Genomic DNA, 21,409 nt, shown 5'->3' with positions numbered 1-21,409 from the left:
ATCACATGATGCTCTGATTTGCCTTCGGTCTCTTGCAGATTCTGTGGCTCTTCTACCTGTTTCTTATCCTTGGCGTCACAGCTGAGAAATTGTAAGTAATAACTCTGAAGTCCCAATTCCAGATTCCAAGTCTTATAGTCTCTTTATGCCTGTAATAACTCAGTATTCTGATGGGAAGTGATATTCCCAGTTACTAATATGATGGTTCAGGGTGTAGAGAAAACCGGAAGTGGATTTCAAGAAAGAGGGGGGTGGGGTGGAATTGGCTTTGGGAGATATGTATTGGAGAAAAGCGAGATATTGAAGACCTATTGTTTTCTCTCTACAGTTTCTGTCCCAATTTATCTGCAATTTCCACCAAGTTGAAGTTGGCCCACAATGTAGCAGTATCCTTTTACAAACTCGTTGTGTGTTTTGGTTTAGGGTGGGAGTCCTTTACTCTCTTTTGCTTACCTCTGAAGATAACCTAAAATTAAAATGCTTACCTCTGAAGATAATCTAAAATTAAAAGTGCCTGGGGGAGGGGGCCTGAACAACTCTATCTTTGTTGAGGATGAGGGATCCTGTGGACACATGCGTGGCTATCGGCAGGGGGGCGATGGGACTTCATTTGTAAAACAGGAAGGCTGCTTGGAAGCACAAGGCTTATAAAGACATCTCTGTACTGTTTTTCCTCTCAATGGGGACCTTGTACGGTCTTCCTTCACAGCAACCAACCTGTAAGGTAGGTTAGACTGATAGACTGACTGGCCCAAGGTCAGTCAGAAAGCTTTTGCGACAGAGTGGAGATGTGATCCTGTGTCCCCCAGATCCTAGTCCAGTTCTCCAGCCAAGAGGCCCCAACATGACCCCCAGGTGCCCACCAGGTGTTTTCAGTAAGTGGGTGGAGTCAGGAAGAGCTTGTGCTTGGCAGGGCTTCTGATTGGCCATTGGAAACCTAATTGCTTGAGCAGATTTTTGGAAAATTGCATTGGCAGAAACCTGTCTGCATAAGGATCTTCAGTGTAGGACTAAAAGTATATATACAAGAAAATACTTTAAAACAGTATATGCTCCTTTGTAAAGGTATCCCATTAACCAAAGCTTCTGCCTGAAATGCTGATGGGTTACTTTAAGAGTTATGCATGGCCTTGCCTCTTCACAGTGTGTGGTTGGCTCCATCCCCCATGGAAGCCGTTTTGTGGTTGCACCCAGTGGTGGGATGCAAAATTTTTAGTAACAGGTTCCCATGGTGGTGGGATTCAAACTGTGGTGTAGTGCCAGTGGGGCTGGGCGGGGCATGACGGGGGCGGGGCTGTGGCAAGGGCGCAGCCACTGTGCCAGTCCAGGTGGGAAACGAATGCACGCAGGCACAGGCTGTCACACACACCGGTGCACCTCCTGCTAGACTGCTTCAAGTTCTGCGCGCTACTGCTGAGAGGAGGGGCGTAACTAAGGCAAAAATCACGTGGCAAAATCACTAATTAGTAACCCCCTCTCAGCACACACAAATAATTAGTAACCTACTCTCGGGAACCTGTGAGAACCTGCTGGATCCCACCTCTGGTTGCACCCATCTGCCTGTATCAGAATTCCACACATGCCCACAATTTTTAAAAGGTTGAGGACCGTTGCTATGCAACGCTGGCTGTGGGTTCTTCCCTACACCAAAAATGTTCTATAATTAGAATACCAGCACAGCAGTAGTAGAACATTTTCCCACAATGTATTAGTTTTCTGTTTATACACATTTGTTTAAATGTGAAAGAACATTAAAATGGTATTCTTGCCTTGCCGCCATAATCTGCTTTCAAACCATTCCTACCACATCAAGCTTTTACCACGTCGTTGTGCTGCAGGTGTATAGATCCAGCCCTGCTTTGTATTGGGAATTATGCACATTGCACATTCTCAGAGACTTTTTAAAATGTATGTGTCTCCAGTGTTCTGGGACTGAATGCGTGTTCTGAGGCTGGTCCTGTCTGATATAATATCCTGGGACTTCTCATGCTCTGTGTCTAGAAAGGCATTTGAAAAACAGAGCCTATTATCTAAAAAAATCAATTGCATATAGCACTGAATAATTTATTTTGGTTTTTATAGCCCTGGCCAAGAGGATGAAGCTAATACATAATAGAGGCCTCTTCTCCCTGCCCCATCTTCTTGCTGTTTTCTGAGATTTCCACGGGTCTGTGTGTTTACAAGACACATCTTTGGCCAAAAGGGAATATAAGCATGTATGAAATGAAGGTTTTTGGGTGGCTGAATTATCTGCTGGACTCTGACTATGCTCTGGTATGGTGTAATTTGTGGATCCTAAAAATGTGAAGTATATGAGAGAATAGAGAAGGCAAACAGGGACAGTTTTTCAGAGTGTTGTGAAAAAATTCTGAAAAGCAAGTCATGGACAGGAAACACCAAACAGGACTCCTGTTCTTGTATTCTGTAGCATGGATATCTGCTCTCAATGGTTCAGGCATTTTGATAGATCTCACTGCATGTAAGTCTGCTCTGATGGACCCCTGAAGGACAAGCTATAGTGTTGTCTTCCTTAGCACTTTCCTCCATGGTGTTACCTTTCTAGCCTTTGGGAATGGCGCACCAGATGTCTTCAGTGCCGTAGTGGCATTCTCCGACCCACGGACAGCTGGCCTAGCCATCGGAGCCCTCTTTGGTATGGACAGCCAACCTGCTGTGACTTCTGTTTGTCTTATCTATGTCTTCTGCTCTGCTCTTTCTCCAAGGAGTTCAAGGCGGTAATTGGGGTTCATTTTATCTTCAAAACAACCCTGTGATGGAGCGGGAGGCACAGAGAGATGGACAAGCCCAAGGCCCCTGCCAGAGTGGGGATTTGAGCCTGCCTGTCTCTGGTCCTAGTCCAGCTCTCCTAACCACTACACCACACTCGCTGTGCTACCATTATCCAGCCTTCTGCTGCCTGCTTGGGTGGGAGTCTGTTTCATCAGCCTCTTCTAGGGAAATTGCTGTCTTGCTTTCTCCTGACGTCAAGGAGAACTATCTCCATCATTCCTGGCCTTCAACCTCCTTGGTCTCTTGCATAATCCAAGTAGCTGAGCCCTTCCTTTTCTGCTTCAGTTTTCTGTGTGTGTCCAAGTTAAAGCTTAAGCCATGAGTTAGGGTTTTTCCTGTCAACCTTCATTTAAGGAAAAAGAAAACCTTTGGACTTGACTCCTTTTATGAGAATGTGAGAAGCATGTATCCTCCAAGAATAATGATCAGGGAATTTGGAATGGCTGTGTCTCTCTGAGTGCGCATTCTGTAGAGTGCTATCTTATCTATGAGCCTGCCTGCCAACTAAGATCTTCAGGTCCTTCTCTGTGTACCCTGAGAGGTGTGTTGGATGGTAGCCAAATGTAGGACCTTCTCTGCCGTGGCCCCTCCCTCCCCTACAATGTACCCACTTGGCATCTGTTCTGTTTCAGTATCAAATGAAAACTTCTCTTTGGACTTTGGTTTCTTTTAAGTGTTGTATTGTCTGTGTAACACACACACTCCTTTATTGGCATACAAAACAAGACAAAATTTTAAAACAAAACAAGGTTAAGAAATGCAGTTAAAATTACTAATTTCCAGTATAAAATTTGCAACAGTTTCACAAAAGAGCACATCAGAGCTGTTCAGGAGATTGGGTATCTTATAACACTCGTGCCACTGAGAACATTGCAAGAAAATGGAATTCATGTATTTCATGCGTATCTTATTGTATTTAGGGCATAGAAACAAAGAATGGTCAAGTGTTTCAACCGTAGTCATATCACATGAGCAAACTCTTTGTCTGTGTACATTATTTTGTGTGTTTTGGGGAGTAAGGTTACTACTGATAGGTCATTGGTTATGAATGACTGTTCAGGGAGATTTTAATTATTTTTAACTTGAACTTTGTAATCGGCTATTTTATTTTGCAAGGTGATTTGTAAACTCCACAAAGTTCCTGTGGGATGTAAGAACCAGTATGGTGGATAGACCGGAACCTGGAAAGCCTAGGTCCGAGTCCCCACTCAGCCATGATATTCCTTGAGTGTTGTTGGTATGTGCACTCTGTTGCTCTACCTCACAAGATTGTTGAGGGTAGAGACGTGGGTGCCATCCTGAATTCCTCAGATGAGAGGCAGAATAAAGATAGATGGGTATTTTTTTAAAAAATGTATATATATTTCTAACCAAACTGGGACTCTGCCCATGTAATGTGTGGTGACTTTTTATGTGTGCTGAGGTCTGGATCAAACTTCTCCCCTTTCTGTTTAACTGGCCAACTTATCCCTTTTTACCAGACTGCTGTTGGAAAGGAGGGAATGTGAGAGATAGGCCCCTCTGCACATGCAGAATAATTCACTTTCAATCTACTTTCAGTGCACTTTGCAGCTGTGCAGAATAGCAAAATTCACTTTCAAACCATTCCGAAAGTGAATTGAAAGTGCATTATTCTGCATGTGCGGAAGGAACCCTGGCTGTTTTGTAGGGTTTAACTTTTTCTTCTCTCCCCCACCCCCCAGGTGCTGGCATCTTCGTCACCACCATAGTGGCTGGAGGTATAGCCATGGTGAGACCTTTCACCACAGCTTCCAGGCCGTTCCTCAGGGATGCCATCTTCTATATGGTGGCGGTGTTTTTGACTTTCGTGGCTCTCTACTTTGAGCAGGTCACCCTGGCAGAAGCTCTGAGTAAGTAACCAGAGGAGCCTGAGAAATACCCTGTTAGATCCCAACTTCTCTGGCCAACTGGAGCCAGTCAGCAGCCCCTTGGAAGAGCAAAAATGAAACATAAAGAAAAACCTTTGCTGATAATGCTTCTTTACATGGAGGCTTCATTTAGCTGCCATGAATAATAGTTGTTGCTAGATTTATCCAGGGATCCTTCTATGGCTACCAGTCTTGATCCTCCTTGATCTGACAAATGCCTTAGCTGACCAGGTGCCCGGGAGCAGCAGCAGCAGAAGGCCATTGCTTTCACATCCTGCCTGTGAGCTCCCAAAGGCACCTGGTGGGCCACTTCGAGTAGCAGAGTGCTGGACTAGATGGACTCTGGTCTGTTCCAGCAGTCTTCTTTCTTATGTTCTTATGAAAGTATATCTGAGCCAGGGAACAATAGATTGTGAAAAAACTAGGACCACTTGATACAGTAATTAATGTAATCACATGATATAACCGTTCCTGGATTGTGCCACTCTGGGCAACTGATGGGGGAACAGGATATTTGAATGTTCCCACATATTTTTAAAAAACTTCCCAGCATATAGAAAACTAGTATGTTGAGAAGGGTCTGCCCTGTCACACCTTCTCCCCACAGGAAGGCATCTTTAGAAGCAGAAATGCTTGAAGCATTAAAAATATTTGAGTAAGAAAAGAAACCAACTAATAGAATACGTCTTCTTTTCGATCAGCTCTTTCATTTAAAAAAGAAGTTTATGAGCAGTTAACATGAGCTCATCCCGTTTTAACGTGAGGACAGAAGAGGATTATGAAACTATTTTCCCTCCCTCCTTGAAAACTTCTGGGGACATGCATTCCTACAAACAAAGAAGGCAGGAAAAACCATTCAGTGTAAACATTTTAAGAAGTTTCCCTGGAGACTGGAGTTTTCATGTGAACTAGCAATGAAGAAAGATGTGGCTGATGGTGGGTGCGGAGGGAGGCGCGAACTGTTGTGAAATAATCTCTCTTTTCCTTGCCTGGGCAGGTTACATTGGGCTGTACGTCTTCTACGTCTTGACAGTGGTGGTCTCTACATGGCTTCACAAAAGGCAGCACAGGGAGAGGCTGCTTCCTTCCACTCCTGCGGAGCCAGGTGAGGGGGCAAACAGGATGCATCTCAAACATATTCATACCTGCATAGAAACAAAGAGCTGGAAGTCCAGCCCCCTGCATAACACAGGAAATTCACAGCTACCTTCCCTCCTCCCCCCACTACCTCAGTAACCTCTGTTCTCTACCCAGAGGAAAGCTGAAAACCTCCAGAGTCCTTGACCAATCTGGCCTGGAGGAAAATTCCTTCCTAACTCCAAAGTTGTGATCACCTGGGCATGTAAGAAAGAGCCAGGGGGCCTGAGCATTGAATCATCCCTTCCTGCCCCCCCTCTCATGATGTGCCTGAATTCACAGAATCAACATTGCTGTCAGATGGCCATCTAGCCTTTGCTTAAAAACTTTCAGAGAAGGACAGCCCACTACCCAGTGGTGCAGGGGGCGCAAATGGTTCTCTCCCCCACTCGCCCCCCACTTACCTTAGTTCAGCTAGCTGCAAAGAGCCAGTCTTCTGCTGGGCCGGGGGGAGCAAGGTGGAAGAGGTGTGGGGGGACGATTTTCTGCCCCCCACATGACACCTATGGCATGCGCCCGGGGCGGGGCACCTCCCTGTCCCATGGTAGCTACGCGGCTGCCACCACCTCCCTAGGAAGCCTATTCTACTAAGGAACCGCTCCATCAGGAAGTTCTTCCTAATGTTTAGCTGAAAATTCTGGGGCAACCAAAAACAGCCGACTCGGGCTGGAAAGCTACTTCTGTCCTCAGTCCTGCCCCCTTGAATGAGGTGGTTGAATTTTGAAGAGGCAGAACAGGTAGAGCAGTTCAGACTACACAGTCTGTACACTACTACAAAGTTTTACCCTTTGTTAAAAGCTCAGCAAACCAATAGAGGAAGTGGAGCTTTTCCTTCCTTTAAAATTGTTCCTAATTTGGATTGAGGGTTTTTTTTAATGCAAAGGAACATAGAAAGTTGGCCTCAACCATCTGCACTCTGAAGGGGAGCAGTCTCCTCTCCCTCTTGTCTGTAACAAGTTTTTACTCCTTGTTTTTCCACAGAACTTCCTAGAGACTCTGAAGATGGGGATTCCTCAAGCTTCAATGGAGGAGACTATAGTAAGGCCACGCACGTTATTTGCAAAATCCCAAAATAGCATGTCGAAAGGAGCTATGCAAGACCATCTCCAGCATTTATTATTCGAGTTCAGATGGGTTTTTTTCTGCTAACGTTTACAGAAACATGCATTTTGTAACAGCGTAATTCAGCAATCCAAAATTAAAACCATAACACGGACAAATAAAATCACAATCGCTGCAAAGATTGAAGCTAAATGGGATAAAATGATAAGTTAATACTGAACCAAAAAGATTAATGGCATAGTAAAATGGAACAATTGATATGGTATTCGATAACGTACAATCGCTGAAGTACAAATCTTTTTTTTTTTTTGGGGGGGGGGGGGGGGGCCTGCCGGGAGGGTGTTGACAATCTCACCCACTGTTCAGATTCTCCAAAGCATATTGTTGAAAAATGCAACCAGACAACACTGATAACATGCTGATTTAGTTATGAGCTGATTAAGGGACTGATGATACCAATTTTTCTAGTATTGCATATATTTTCCTTTTTGGTAGACTTCAGACTCAACATTTCATCTGTTATCCTCTCCATTTGCTTGGAAGGATTGAGATGAGGATCGAGGAAGCTCAGATGGCTCTACTTGTCTTTCCTCTCAGGGGAAGAATACCAGCCCTTGCTGCCCTCGGAAGAGAGTACCCTACAGATCCTGACACACTCCATGAACCCCCTGGATTACAGGAAGTGGAGGAGGAAACCCTGCTACTGGCGTGTCCTCAAGGTCTTTAAGGTAGTGGCGTTTGCATGCTTTAACCCTCTGCCCTTTATCAATGTGTGGATCTGCCTTAGAGGCTGTAAATCTTTCGAATCCTGGCATGTCCTGTAAACCTACCATGCTCTGACTGGCAGAGCTACAATAATAACAAGCATTTACTTAGAACTCTTTGAATAAAAGGATTTTTAAATCTATATGTTTTAATGGGGAGCAGCTTTTATGGATTAGGAATTGCAAGGGCAGTAGAAAGGAAGGAGTAAGGAAAGTTTGAGGGAATCCAGCAGGGATATAAGTGTTGATTATATAGAAATAATTCCATTGGCTGGCAAGCATACAATAATATGAATGCAGTACAAATTAAAATAAATAATTCTTCTTAGTGTTATTTGTTGGTGTTGTTGATTGGAATTGGGGTCCCTTTGTAAGCAGCTGAGGGTGACTTGGCCAACAGTACAATCCTAAGAAGAGTTGCACTTTTCTAAGCCTGTTGACTTCAATAAACTTAGAAGGAAGTAATTTTGATAAGGACTGCTTAGCAAGTGTACCCAGGACAATGTACCCTATCAAGTATAGGGTGTCTCCCCACTGCATGGACCAAGACCCACTGACACACAGCACCTCTGTCTTGTCTGGATTCAGCCTCATTTTTTTGACGCACATCCAGCCCATTACTGCCTCCAAGCATCTGTCAAGAACGTTGACCACTTCTCCTGATACATGGAGAGACAGAATTGAGTCTCATCAGCATATTGATGGCACCTTAATCCAGATTTCCTGATAACATCCCCTAGTGCAGTGGTGGCAAACCTATGACACAGGTGCCAGAGGTGGTACTCAGAGCCCTCTCTGTGGGCACGCGCAAACAACGTCACACACCCCCACACACACATCTAGGCTGGCCTGGGCCACTGGGCTCGATTATTAGCATTAAACTTAAGACCTAGTTTTGGGAAGCAGTGTAGGTAACCCTGTTAAGCGCTGTTAAACCCCACTGATTTTCATGCAAAGAACTAAAGCACGATCCTTTACCTGGGAGTAAGCTCGGTTGCTGGCAATGGGGCTTGCTTCTGAGTAAACCCTCCTAGGGTCGTGATTCACCTGTTGGAAGAGTTGCCCAGTTGCTTCAAAGCAAAGCCACCGACTACCACCATGCTTACTCCCGAGTAACGCATGCCTCGCAGCCAACTGTTTTTTCTGAACTAAAATGTCAGTATTCAGGTTAAATTGCCGTGTTGGCCCTTTGCAATAAATAAGTGGGTTTTGGGTTGCAGTTTGGGCACTCGGTCTCGAAAAGGTTCACCATCACTGCCCTAGTGGCTTCAGATAGACGTTAAAAAGCTTGGGAGACAAAATGAACCCCTGAGGAACCCCATGACAGTGTATCCATGATGTCTAGCAAGAGTCTCTCTTGACTATTCTCTGGTGCCAGCCTTGGAGGTAGCAGTAGAACCATTACAACATGATGCCTTCCAACTCCCAAGCTCCATAGCCTTTCCAGGAGGATCCCGTGGCCAGTAGTATCAAAAGCCACCAATAGATCCAGAAGGACCAGGAAAGGACCAGGAAAGATCATCATTCAGGGCGATCGAGATGGTTTCAGTTCCATAATCAAGCCCGAATCCAGATTTAAATGGGTCTAGATAATCAGCATCTTCTAAGTATGCCTACAGTTGAATAGCCACAAGATAAGGTTGCCAGCTTGTAAATTTGAGGGGAGGGGGAGGCATATGTCCTATAAGGGTGGTGGTGTAGAGACAGATTTCCTGTAAAAAGGCACCCTGCTGTCTGCATCTGCATATAGGTCACTGTGTTACTGGCACAGTGACTACAGCTATTGCACTGTGGTCTGACCACAAAACTTTTCATCACTGGGTGTTTAATAGAACATGTCTTCCCGCTACACCCCCTTCTAAGGAAGGTGGCCTTTGAGATGGGTAGCTCCTGTCTGAGAAGATTATTGCCAAATAAGTGCCACAATCTCAATTTCACACATTTGGTTTGAGGTATTTAAAGTCTGAAGGAAGTGTTGTGACCATCTCGTTTTTCTTGAGGGAGGGAAGAAAGAATAATTTTGGTGAAATACCCCTTGTGTCACATTTTCCTTCGGTGAGGTAATATTTTGGATTTTTTTCCCCAGTGGGGAGATGTTCCTCACAGGTGTTGAAAATGAAGAGGCTGAGTCACTGATGGGCAGACTTGATTGCCCCAGAGTCAAAACTTGAGTGGACTGGTTAACAGTTGACCATTTCCTGAGGCGATTAGCTTGCCTTCCTACTGTTGGCTTTTGCTCTCAGCTGATGAAGAGACATTCTTCTGTGTATTAGGCTATTGTTTGTGAATTGCAGGCATTATAATGGCCTTAATCTACTCTTAATATAGTTGCAGCCTTAGAAATTTCCCACAAAGTATTGGGCCAACACCCAGGGTTCACTCAAAATGTTTTGATATGCGTGGCTCACACTTGTTTTATTTATTTATTTATTTATCTATCAAATTTATAATAAGGCATTTTAATAAGGCATGTGCAGGGGAACATCTCATATTCTTCCCTAATGGTAAGATGGGTCTATCTACCTCTCCATCTCCCTTAAGGATATTCAGAATTAGAGCGAAACAATTTTAGATCTGCATTCTGCCTTTAAGGTATCTGAATGACCTTTGACCAGTCTCTCCCTCTGTCTCTGCCTAACCTACTTTACATGGTGGTTGTGAGAATAAAATGGAAAGGGGGAAACTGTGAATGCCAGGAAAGACTAGATGAAAAGGTGATAAATACTGCCTAAAATCTGATGCTGTGCGGTTAGGAGTCCTCTTCCTGTAGGCACCCTTACAAAGAGTTTTATGAATTTATTATGTATACATTGTGACCTCTGAATTGTTTTTTAAATGTCTTCGTGAGTTCTTGAACCTTAATTCTTGAAGGTACGAGTCACTGCTTGTCACTAATTGGTTCTGCACAAGTTTTTGAGGTGTCCATCTCTCTCTCTCTGTGCCCCATGGATAGCTCTTACTCAGTGGTGGGATCCAAAAATTTTAGTAACAGGTTCCCATGGTGGTGGGATTCAAACAGTGGCATAGTGCCAATGGGGCTGGGCGGGGCGTTCCGGGGGCATGGCCGGGCATTCCGGGGGCAGGGCATTGCTGGGCGGGGCTGTGGCAAGGATGCAGCCGCTGCGCTGGTCCTTGGGCGGGAAACGAATGCACGCAGGCGCAGGCTGCCACGCACGCCGGTGCACCTCCTGCTAGACTGCTTCAAGTTCTGCGCGCTACTGCTGAGGAGTGGAGGAGGGGTGTAACTAAGGTAAAAATCACGTGGCAAAATCACCAATTAGTAACCCCCTCTCGGCACACACAAATAATTAGTAACCTACTCTCGGGAACCTGTGAGAACCTGCTGGATCCCACCTCTGCTCTTACTCTTGTCTCCTCAGTTGCCAGTGGAGGTGCTACTGCTGCTGACAGTCCCGGTCGTGGACCCTGACAGGGAGGACCAAAACTGGAAACGACCTCTGAACTGCCTGCACTTGGTCACTGCCCCCCTTATTTGTATCATCACACTGAAGTCTGGTGAATGTGAGTACTAGTGTTTTCCGCCGAGGCAGTCTTGCTAACCATGTCAGGGCATAGCTCACTGTGCAAAACAGCAGGCACGGTCATCACCATCAACTCATGTTAGCTCTCTTGCTTTGCTGTCCCTCTCCCCATGAGAAACAAGGCACTCCTGGAAACCTGGCTGTTTCAAAACAGCTTGTAGGTACAGCCTTCCTCTTTTGTTATCTTACGGGAATGTGAACGGACCTCAGTCTGGTGGTTTTGTAACCTCTAGACCCTTTTCTCTTCTGGTTCCCTTGTGCCCTTTGGCAACTCCAGGCAAAGAGATGTTGGGAATGCTGTGGTGTGTAGCTGGGGAAAGTTTGTCTTTTAACAGAAGTTGCTTCCCACTCCAGTGCAGTGGCTTTCTACAAATTATGGGTACTCTTTCCCATCTCCCATTTTGGTTTGAAGGTCTGTTCATCACTATTAACCAGTGAATGGCCAAAATATTTGCTGGGTCAGATCACAGGTCCATCTAGAATCATGGAGTTGGAAGAGACCACAACAGCCATCAAGTCCTGCCATGCAGGAACGCATAATCAAGGCACTCCTGACAGATCCAGCCTCTGTTTAAAAACCTCCAAAGAAGGATACTGCACCACTCTCCAAGGCAATGAATTCCACGGTCGAACAGCCCTTTCTGTCAGGAAGTTTTTCCTGATGTTTAGGTGGAATCTCTTTTCCTTCACCTTGAACCCATTACTCTCTGGAGCCGCAGAAAACAAGCTTGCTCCTTCACCAACATGACATCCCTTCAAATATCTAAACGTGGCTATTCCAGCCTTATATTTGGACTTGACAGGCTAATAAGCAAGAGCACAGAAGCCAACAGCTCTGCCCCTTATTCTTCCTCCTGAGCAACTGGAACTCAGAGGCACACTGCTTCTGAACATTTGAGGTGGGGACGGGGGGTGTCCATTAAGCCATCACAGTTAGTAGCCATTAATGGGCCTGTTCTGTTCTGAATGTATCTTTTTAAAGCTTCATAAGAAGAATTCTTCTAATTTTCTCTTAGTGCAAGCAGTTCCACCCTCTCTGATTGATGCCCACATTTTTCTCTCTTTCTCCTTGTCTCTTGCAGATGGCTTTCATAAGATCCAGGATGTCTTCCCAGTGTGGGGTGTGGTGGCCCTAGCCGGGGCCCTCTTGGCTGTGATAGTCTTCTGCACTACAAAGAATGAGGAACCACCCCGATACCACATTGTGAGCATGAGACCTGCCCCTGATGCTTGACTTCCTGGCATCAGTGGTCAAACTGAGGGATGGGTGTGCTTAGGACTATTTCACCATCTAGTCCGTAGTATTTGTCCTATAAAACTTAAAATGCATCTTCACGGTTCCCTTATGTAAACAGTAGGTACATGTAAGGCTCCGACAGTTTATGTTACGTTTGTTTGTTTAAATATTTTTTTCATTCATTGTGAGGACTCAAAAAGTGACTTACAAAATAAGCACCAGCAACAATCAAATTTGAATGAAGACTTGAACTCCACAGGCCACCCTGTTTGCCCTTGAAGCAGATTCTGAGCTACGAGGTTGTCCTAGGTGGATGATCAGCTTACTTTCCCTCTGGGCTAGCTGAGTGGCACGGAAGCTGGCAAGAGACTGGGGACAGAGACAAGGCCTGGGAGGGTTCGCTTCCTCTCTGGCCTAGCTTGTCCCTGCCAACCGTCTCTTACCGGCCCTAGTTGTGTGATAGGGGGGATATGTTTGCACTTCCTCTTTTATAGCCATGTCTTAAACTTTGTCAAGCAAGAAATTCCACAGTATTGGGGTTGCTATGCAGCAGGGCCTGGTTCCAGGTTTTTGTGGGTTCATCAATTAAAATGTTTTCAGTGTGATGTCCGCACACCACTTCACATGCCACTGTTGAGTGCTCGTGTCTCCCTCTAATGAACTGACTCCAAAAAAGTGTAAACCCATGGTGTGAGGGGGACACAGAGAATGCCTGGAGGGTTCCTCATTCATGTCTTTTGGCACACATGGTATCCTCTCCTACTTCTGTGGGCTATGGTTGACTCTTTACTGGCTTGGACTTGCCCCATTCCTGGACCTGCTCTTGGATTATATTGTTGCCTTACAAGAGATGGGAAAGAGGTTCTCTGCAACTTCACTCCTTAATCTCCATATGCCAAAGAACTTAGCTGGGTAGTGATTGACAAATTCCCCACTGATATTTCTCTACCTGCCATGTCTGGGTTTTTTGCAACAGGTTTTTGCTTTCCTGGGTTTCCTGGTCAGCGCCATGTGGATCAATGCTGCTGCCACAGAAGTGGTGAACATCTTGAGGACTTTGGGTGTTATTTTCCGTCTGAGCAACACGGTCCTTGGACTGACGTTGCTGGCTTGGGGAAACAGCATAGGGGGTAAGTATTGTAAGGATAGCAGTATAAGCAAACTATAAACTCTCAGTCCTAACGTGGGGCTACCCCACTCTCCTGATGTTGTGATAGTTACTGGATAATGAGTTAGATCCAAGGAACCAGGACCAGTTCCTGTTTCTAATGGGCAATGGGTCTGGTATCCAGAAGTCTCCAACCTGGATTGATCGTATTTTTCCCAGCAGCTTCCTGCAGCCATGAAAGTTGTTCTTTAGGACTAGAGCCAGTTGAGGGTTGGTGTGCTGTTGTGAGAAGAGACCATCAGTAGATATAATCCTCCTCCCTCACAAGGTGTGTCTTGATAGCAGCCTGGGGTCCTCATACCTGAGGGACCATCTCTCCTCTTATGTCCCTACCTAGCCTCTGCAATCTGCAGAGGCAAACCTGCTGGTGGTCCTCAGCCCTTCAATGATGCAACTAGCTTCCACCCAGGCCAGGGCTTTTACTGTCTTGGCCCCTGTCGAACACTCTCCCTCGGGTCATCAAGCCCCTGCGGGACCCTGGACAGTTCCGCAGAGCCTGTGAAACAGAGTTGTTCCACTGGGCTTTGGGGGGGGGGGGTGGTAGGAGGCCGTTGATTGACATTCTCTGTCATCCCCCCACATACCATCATAACTGGTTCTTGCTGTGTTGCGCCCAGTCCCCTCCCACGAGGATAGGAGGTTTTCTTCGAGTTGCCGTCTGATGTTAGGTTTCTTTGTGTGTTCTGATGTTGTATTTAATTATTTCGGTTTTACCGGTAATTATTCTATTGTAATTATTTCTTTTTAATGATTTTATCTTCTGTACACCGCCCAGAGCCCTTCAGGGGTGGACAGTATAACAAGTCTAATAACTAACTAACTAACTAACTAGATAGTGAGTGAGTGCAAGAATTGGTGACTTCTGCCAAGGTCCCCTCGAGCTGCACCCCACCCTGTTCCTAAACCCCTTGATCTTCAAGAGCAGCTTTTCAGATCACGGAAGAGAGAAAAGGGAAGAGATCCACATGCTGCTGTTGTTTGTGGGATCCAGTGCTTTGTATGTAAAGGGCTTTGAATATTCACAAAGTATTGCTAAGTATTATGATATCACCTTGCCCTTTATACTGCACAAAAATCCATATCAGTAGATCCATTACAGCGAGGTTACTACTTATTTTTTTCCCTCCTCTTTTTTGCAGACACTTTCTCAGACCTCACCATGGCTCGGCAAGGATACCCCCGCATGGCCTTTTCGGCTTGCTTTGGAGGCATCATCTTCAGTATCCTTCAGTTATTGAGGGGCAAGTTGGAGCATACAAAGAGGCTTCTTTGGCCACATCCATAAGAACATAACATAAGAACACGTGATCCACATGTGCTCTGCGTGTGCTTTCAAGGGGGCTTCTCAGAGGTGGGATCCAGCAGGTTCTCACAGGTTCCCGAGAGTAGGTTACTAATTATTTGTGTGTGCTGAGAGCGGGTTACTAATTGGTGATTTTGCCACATGATTTTTGCCTTAGTTACGCCCCTCCTCTCAGCAGTAGCGCACAGAACCTGAAGCAGTCTAGCAGGAGGTGCACCGGCATGCTTGGCAGCCTGCGCCTGCGTGCATTCATTTCCTGCCCAAGGACCGGCGCAGCGGCTGCGTCCTTGCCACAGCCCCGCCCAGGAATGCTCCGCCCCCAGAATGCCTGGCCACGCCCCCGTCGTGTCCCGCCCAGCCCCATTGGCGCTACGCCACAGTTTGAATCTCACCACCATGGGAACCTGTTACTAAAATTTTTGGATCCCACCACTGGGGCTTCTCCATACTTTACATCTTTAAAAAATGCTACCGTCCAAATAGTAGATTATATGGAAGACTGATGAAATCCATATGAGTGTCCATATGAGTTAAAACTAGTGGTGGGATTCAAATAATTTAACAACTGGTTATTTACAAGCACCATTTTAACAACCGGTTCTGCCAAAGTGGTGCGAACCTGCTGAATCCCGCCAGATTAAAACACTGTTCTCTGTCAAAAACATGTTTTTGTTTTCAGATGATGCGTATACTGATGCACATGAATGTTGCAGAAACCATCATTGTCGAAGTAATATTCTCATGAATATTGGAGAGAAGGGAGAATGTGTTGTCTTAGCAGAGTTTTTTCAAATTACGTGAAAAAGAAGTCTTTTTAATGTTGCTTGGTTCTGCTTATGGGCTTTTGTAGGGGCTGAATCTTGACTCAGCAAGAGCCTGCTTGACTGTCACATTTCTCAGGGCACTGATCTGCCCTTCCATTGGGTTTTGGGGTGATGGCTTTGCCCTTGAGGGCCACTTCAATCCTCTCCTCTTTGGCGGTTTCCGCACAGGGAAACAACAGCGCTCCAGGGATGGGGAAAAACGGTCCCTGGAGCACTGTTCGCACAGGAGGCGCTGCTGAAGTGGTTCCCCTGAAGTGGCGCGAAGATGCTGTTTCTGAAACTCGCTTGGGGGGCGAGTTTTTTGGAATACACCTGTTGCCACCCGTAGCCAAGCGAACAGCAGTGGGTGGAAGCTGGCATATTCCCGTGGCGCTCCCAAACAGCTGCCTATCTTTTCCCTGCCTTTCATCGCTCTAAGGAGGGAAGGGGACAGCCCTCCTTGCCTCCGTCACTTCAGCGTGTCCCCCTCTCTCCTCAGAGCGATGAAACGCAGGGAAAAGTTAGGCCGCTGTTCAGGGGGCTGCGTGACTATGTTGAGCGTGCTCCTTCAGCTGCGCAGCCTGTGGGGCCGTTCGTGCGAACTGCCCCAGGGCTTGCACTGGCATCAAGCATGCCAATGCAACCGCCAAGCCTGCATGTGCAGAAACCGCCTGTGATATCATTCCGTTTCTGCCCAAGTGACGTTTCCTGAGCTTGCCTGCAGATATGCTTGTTGGAGTTGGACTTGGTTGCCTGCTGCAGATGACAAACACCAAACTGGTAGTGAAGGTAGACGCAGTTCTTGTTTTCCAACATATTCTCACCCCCTCAAAATGCACACTTCTATAGAAAGGGAAGAGAAAGTAGAGGAGAAAGCTCTGGGAATTCATATGAACAAAGAGGTTTTCCTTGCTTACCTCTGCAGCATTGCCAGAATTAGGTTTTTTTGGGTTTTCCGAGTTGTATGGCTGTGTTCCAGTAGCTTTTTTCCCTGACTTTTCGCCTGCATCTGTGGCTGGCGTCTTCAGAGGATCCTCTAAAGGTGCCAGCTGCAGACGCAGGTGAAACATCAGGAGAAAATGCTACCGGAACACAGCCATACAACTCGGAAAACCCACAACGCTCTAGTGATTCCAGCCATGAAAGCCTTCAACAATACATTGCCAGAACTGTGCCTGAGAACAAGCATAGAACAGTGACTTTGCTATTAACCAACCCTATTTGCCCCTATTCAAGATTAATTTCTGTCCCTGGAATCTGTTCATTGTTTTGTTTTTTTAATCCCAGGACATAGCTGTAGAACATTTGAAATAATTAATCCCCCTGAGCAAGTACAGAGTGCATTTTCCTTGCCACCGGGTAAATTGAAAGCTCCTACACTACAGGGATTAGAAGAGCTGCTGACTTAACATGATGTGTGTGTGTTTTAAGATTACTGAAACGCTCAGGGTGCTGTTTTTCTGTATACAAGAGTAGCTTTTCTGAGGTAACCATTCAGTCTGTCACTGACTGAACCTCTTGGAGTCTGTGGCTCTGATCCGCTAATCCTAATTAAGTGGGTTCTGCTTGGAAGCTGAACCCTAAGACTCAGTGCTCCTCTCTTCGTCCAGGAAAAACATCCTGTTTCTAGAAGTTAAAGTTTGGCCCATGCAGAGGTCAGTTGGGGCTTCCAACTCCTGACTGACCAACTTGAGCCCTTGCGGAAACATTGCCAGGAAGAAGGTGAAAGAATGTGGCGGCGCTGACCTTTCCTCCGATCTCCCTTTACAGCTGGAACCAGATAGCCTCCTGGTGTGGATCTTGGCCGGAGCGCTGGGTCTCAGCTTAGTGTTCTCGTTCATTGCGGTGCCTGCCCAGTGCTTCCGCCTGAGCCGAGGATATGGCTGTTGCCTCATCGTCTACTACCTGGCATTCTTGACGGTTGCGCTGCTGACGGAGTTCAAGGTGATCCGGCTGTCCACCTTCTCCTAAACAGGACTCTTGCCTTGGATACTGCCACAAGACAAGCCGATGACAGGCCCACTCTTGACCAGGATGCCTACTGGACAGTGCCTTGAAGCAGAAAGCGGCCTGTTTTGCTGGCAAATGTGGAACAGGCCTTCTGATCACAACTGCTCATTGCCACTGAGGGAAGGAGACGGCTCTGAATCTCCAAAAAGCCACCATGAAGTTACTGTGGGATGAAAACTTCACCCTGTTTGCTGCTTTGTTGTGGCTTTTAGGATCTGGGGTGAAGGGGCGAAATTGTGCCCGAAAGCCCTGTGGAAGTTGACAAGCCTTGATCAGTATTTTAAATCAAAAGACGTTGTTTTAGATTTGGAATGTTACTCTGTTTTTTGTTCCATAAATTGTTTTTACAAAAAGATTTGAGAGGAGTTTGCTAAACATGGGTTTTCGATCCCCTTTTTAACAAGCTAGAGCGTTGTAAACCGCAAGATGTTTCAGAGGGTTGAAAGTGGCAGGGCTTCTATGAACTTCCATGCTCTCAAAAACCAGCCTTGCAGAGAGAACAAATTAAAAGGCACTTTCAAATCCTTTGGGGAAAATGACTATCTGCCTCCAGCCTCAATTGTTGTTTCTGGTGCTCCACAAAGCCCTGCTAAAGGCTACACAAGGCAGTTCTTAAAAATATGTTTTCTCGTTTTTATTACTAAAATTTATTTCCTCCTTCTCTTCCCACGATTGCTTTTGGATAAGCTTTTTTGATGCATTCAAACACTCTCAGGAAGGTGGGCTGTTCCCACAACTTGCCAGTTTTTGATAATTTTTTTCAAAACATGCTGCCTAGACCAGGGGTCTGCAACCTGCAGCTCTCCAGATGTTCATGGACTACAAATCCCATCAGCCCCTGCCAGCATGGCCAATTGGCCATGCTGACAGGAGCTGATGGGAATTGTAGTTCATGAACACCTAGAGAGCCGCAAGTTGCAGACCTCTGGCCTAGACCAAGTGCACCATCTCTTCATTGCTTTCTGCTTTTGGTAACTCTGGAGCTGTGGAGTCTAGCTGTTGCAACACACCAGAGATTCAGCATCATTGCCCTGTAGTGACCCACCAGATGTTGGCAGAAGGCCAAAAGCAGAAGGCAGTAAACAGATCTCTTGCTGTTGTCCCCTAGCAACGGGTATCGAGAAGAATGCTGCCTGTGACTATGGATGTTCGTTTAGTCATCATGGCTGGGAGATGGTAGAAATCAACACAGGGATGCTGTTTTGCACCTTACCAGAATCCTGTGCATCTCTTGGAGGCCCCTTCCGCACATGCAGAATAATGCACTTTCAATCCACTTTCAATGCACTTTGCAGCTGGATTTTACTGTGCAGCTAAATCCACTTTCAAACAATTGTGAAAGTGGATTGAAAGTGCATTATTCTGCATGTGCGGAAGGGGGCTGAGTTCCAGACCCCAGGTGCTCCATGGTGCTTGTCGCTTTGCAGAATGGTATAACTGCAGGACACAGGAGCTGTGGCACCAAGCATTGTGCTTGTATAACTTCAGTTTCAGAGGGTAGCCATGTTGATAAGCTATATCTCAGTCCAGTGGTTCCTTACAGACCAATAAAATTTTCAGGGAAGACACAATGTGACTTATCAAGTCTGAGGGTAGAGTTTATGCAAGCCTTCTTTGGGGCTCTTCTGTAAAAAGGGGCAGACAGCTAAATCGGCTGCGGATTTGCACAAGGGATGAGGTTGTCATTGAGAAACAGATATGTGCAACCACGATGAAGCAGTATTATTCCTTGGTCAGCACTTTCCAGAAGTGATCACAAGTTTTAGCCGTCTGTATTGGACATCTGAGAGGCAGCCTTGCAAAATTATATTGGTTAACCTATGCAGACAGTGTGTTGGGATGAGGCAAATTAAAAGACTTGTACCCGCATTTTTGCATCACTGGCCAGTTCGGTGCTGCTGTGGAACTCCTCCTGCTGCTGTGGAGTATTCCCCTCAGCTATGCAAACTAACCGACAGTCCTCTGACATTCATCGTGATCGTAGAACGCCTGGTTCATGAAATCAGCTCAGAATTGACCAGCTAGGCAAGCTAGTAGATCTTTTGATGGAAAACTTTTACTAAAAAATTAGTTTTTCACTGCTGTGTAGACTATTGTCATTATTTTGAACATTTTGGGAGTAAAAAAATATTGCATATGCTTTATTTTGATTCCCTCTCTGCATGCATGGACTATAGATCTTATCACACGCTGAAAACCTGTTTGGCTTTTGGGGGTGAGTTTGAAGTGTAAAAGGATTTTCCATATTGGCAATCAGCCCACATATATAAAGATATCTTCATCTACTGTGATCCAGTCAGTTTGCTAAGCCCATTATAGCTAAAGGAGGATCTAATAAAAGTTTGTTACAGGAAAAGGAGGATCATTTGAATCCATTGGGTCTTGGTACTGAGCAACAGGGTTAAATACTAAGGGTTGTGATTGTTTACTTGAGCCTTAGATAGCTTCTCTTTGTGCTAGAGCCAGTTGAAAGATAATTGTGGATGTACCCTGTTTCCCTGAATATAAGACATCCCCAGAAAATAAGACGTAGTCGAGGTTTTGCTGAAGTGCGAAATATAAGGCATCCCCCGAAAGTAAGACGTAGCAAAGTTTTTGTTTGGAAGCACGCCCGACAAACAGAACACAGAAAAATAAGACATCCCCTGAAAATAAGACATAGCGCATCTTTGGGAGCAAAAATTAATATAAGACACTGTCTTATTTTCGGGGAAACACGGTAGCTTATTCAAACTTCTCTGCATAGTACTGGGTCTCTTAGATGAGTTGTTTTCAAACTGCCTCTTGGGACATCTTTGAAAGCATATCAGAGATAGGCTGTTGTGGGTTTTCCAGGCTATGTGGCTGTGTTCTGGTAGTTTTTGCTCCTAACGTTTTGCACGCATCTGTGGCTGGCATCTTCAGAGGCAGGTCACAGTAAGATGTGTTTCTCTCCATGGTATATGTGAAAGCCTTCAACAATACACAGTGAAACCTCAGTTTTTGTCGGTAATCTGTCCGAAAACAATCAGCGAAATCCGAAACCGACAAAAACCGAGGCAATGATTTCCATAGGAAATTTCCGTAGGAAATTAGCACCAAGGTAACGTGGCATGGCGACAAAAAGCAGCGAAATCTGACAAAATCCGAGGCAACCAACGAAAACTGAGACAACATTTACACGGAAAAAAAATAGACGAAAACCGAAACCGACAATAACTGCGGTCAACGAAAACCGACGTTTCGCTGTATACCAGAGATTCCTCAGTACTGAATGTATCTTAGTATCATCCGGGGGGGCTGTCAAGTTCATATTGAAAAAGTTCCCAAGAAAGTCTGAAACGATCTAATTTAAGGTAGTAGATTTTCAAATTCTGCATCTTCAGGAAAACACGTTCTGCCTAGATGTGTTTGGCAAGGACACATTTTGAGTCTAGCAAACTTGACCTCGGATGTCATAAAGAACAGAGCCAGTATGGTGTAGTAGTTTCAGTGGAGACCCAGTTTAAAACCCTGTTTTGCCATGAAAGAAAGTGGTGCCAAACTGTCTCAAGTCTAACTTGTATAACTGACTGTTACAAGAAAAAGATGGAGGGAGAAAGAACCTTGTGTGCCACCTTAAACTACTTGGAGGGAAAATAGGTTGGCATATATGAGACTTCGCTTCTGTGTGTTAGCATGAAAATGCTTGACAAATCCTAGTGTTGGGTGAATTCGTTAAAGTC

General features: G+C 45.6%; 1 protein-coding gene across 3 annotated transcripts in view; it reads left to right on the top strand.

Annotated features, from left to right (window-relative positions):
* SLC8B1 (solute carrier family 8 member B1) overlaps window positions 1-18,236 on the top strand; it is a 37,996-nt gene extending 19,760 nt beyond the window's left edge. For all 3 annotated transcript variants that reach the window (XM_048513682.1, XM_048513683.1, XM_048513681.1), the window contains exons 4-16: window positions 39-91; window positions 329-386; window positions 2,548-2,653; window positions 4,494-4,661; window positions 5,677-5,784; window positions 6,798-6,854; window positions 7,476-7,606; window positions 11,023-11,164; window positions 12,267-12,388; window positions 13,398-13,551; window positions 14,729-14,809; window positions 16,420-16,484; window positions 17,466-18,236. In XM_048513682.1, coding sequence (XP_048369639.1) covers window positions 39-91; window positions 329-386; window positions 2,548-2,653; window positions 4,494-4,661; window positions 5,677-5,784; window positions 6,798-6,854; window positions 7,476-7,606; window positions 11,023-11,164; window positions 12,267-12,388; window positions 13,398-13,551; window positions 14,729-14,809; window positions 16,420-16,484; window positions 17,466-17,666 — 1,446 coding nt within the window. In that variant the 3' untranslated portion in view covers window positions 17,667-18,236. The remainder of the gene's footprint in view (window positions 1-38; window positions 92-328; window positions 387-2,547; window positions 2,654-4,493; window positions 4,662-5,676; window positions 5,785-6,797; window positions 6,855-7,475; window positions 7,607-11,022; window positions 11,165-12,266; window positions 12,389-13,397; window positions 13,552-14,728; window positions 14,810-16,419; window positions 16,485-17,465) is intronic.
* The last annotated feature ends 3,173 nt before the right edge of the window (window positions 18,237-21,409 follow it).

The sequence above is a fragment of the Sphaerodactylus townsendi genome, linkage group LG13, assembly GCF_021028975.2.
Source record: "Sphaerodactylus townsendi isolate TG3544 linkage group LG13, MPM_Stown_v2.3, whole genome shotgun sequence".
Classification (NCBI taxonomy): Eukaryota; Metazoa; Chordata; class Lepidosauria; order Squamata; family Sphaerodactylidae; genus Sphaerodactylus; species Sphaerodactylus townsendi.
Note: the sequence above shows the minus strand (reverse complement) of the source record. Positions and strands in the feature narration are given on the sequence as shown.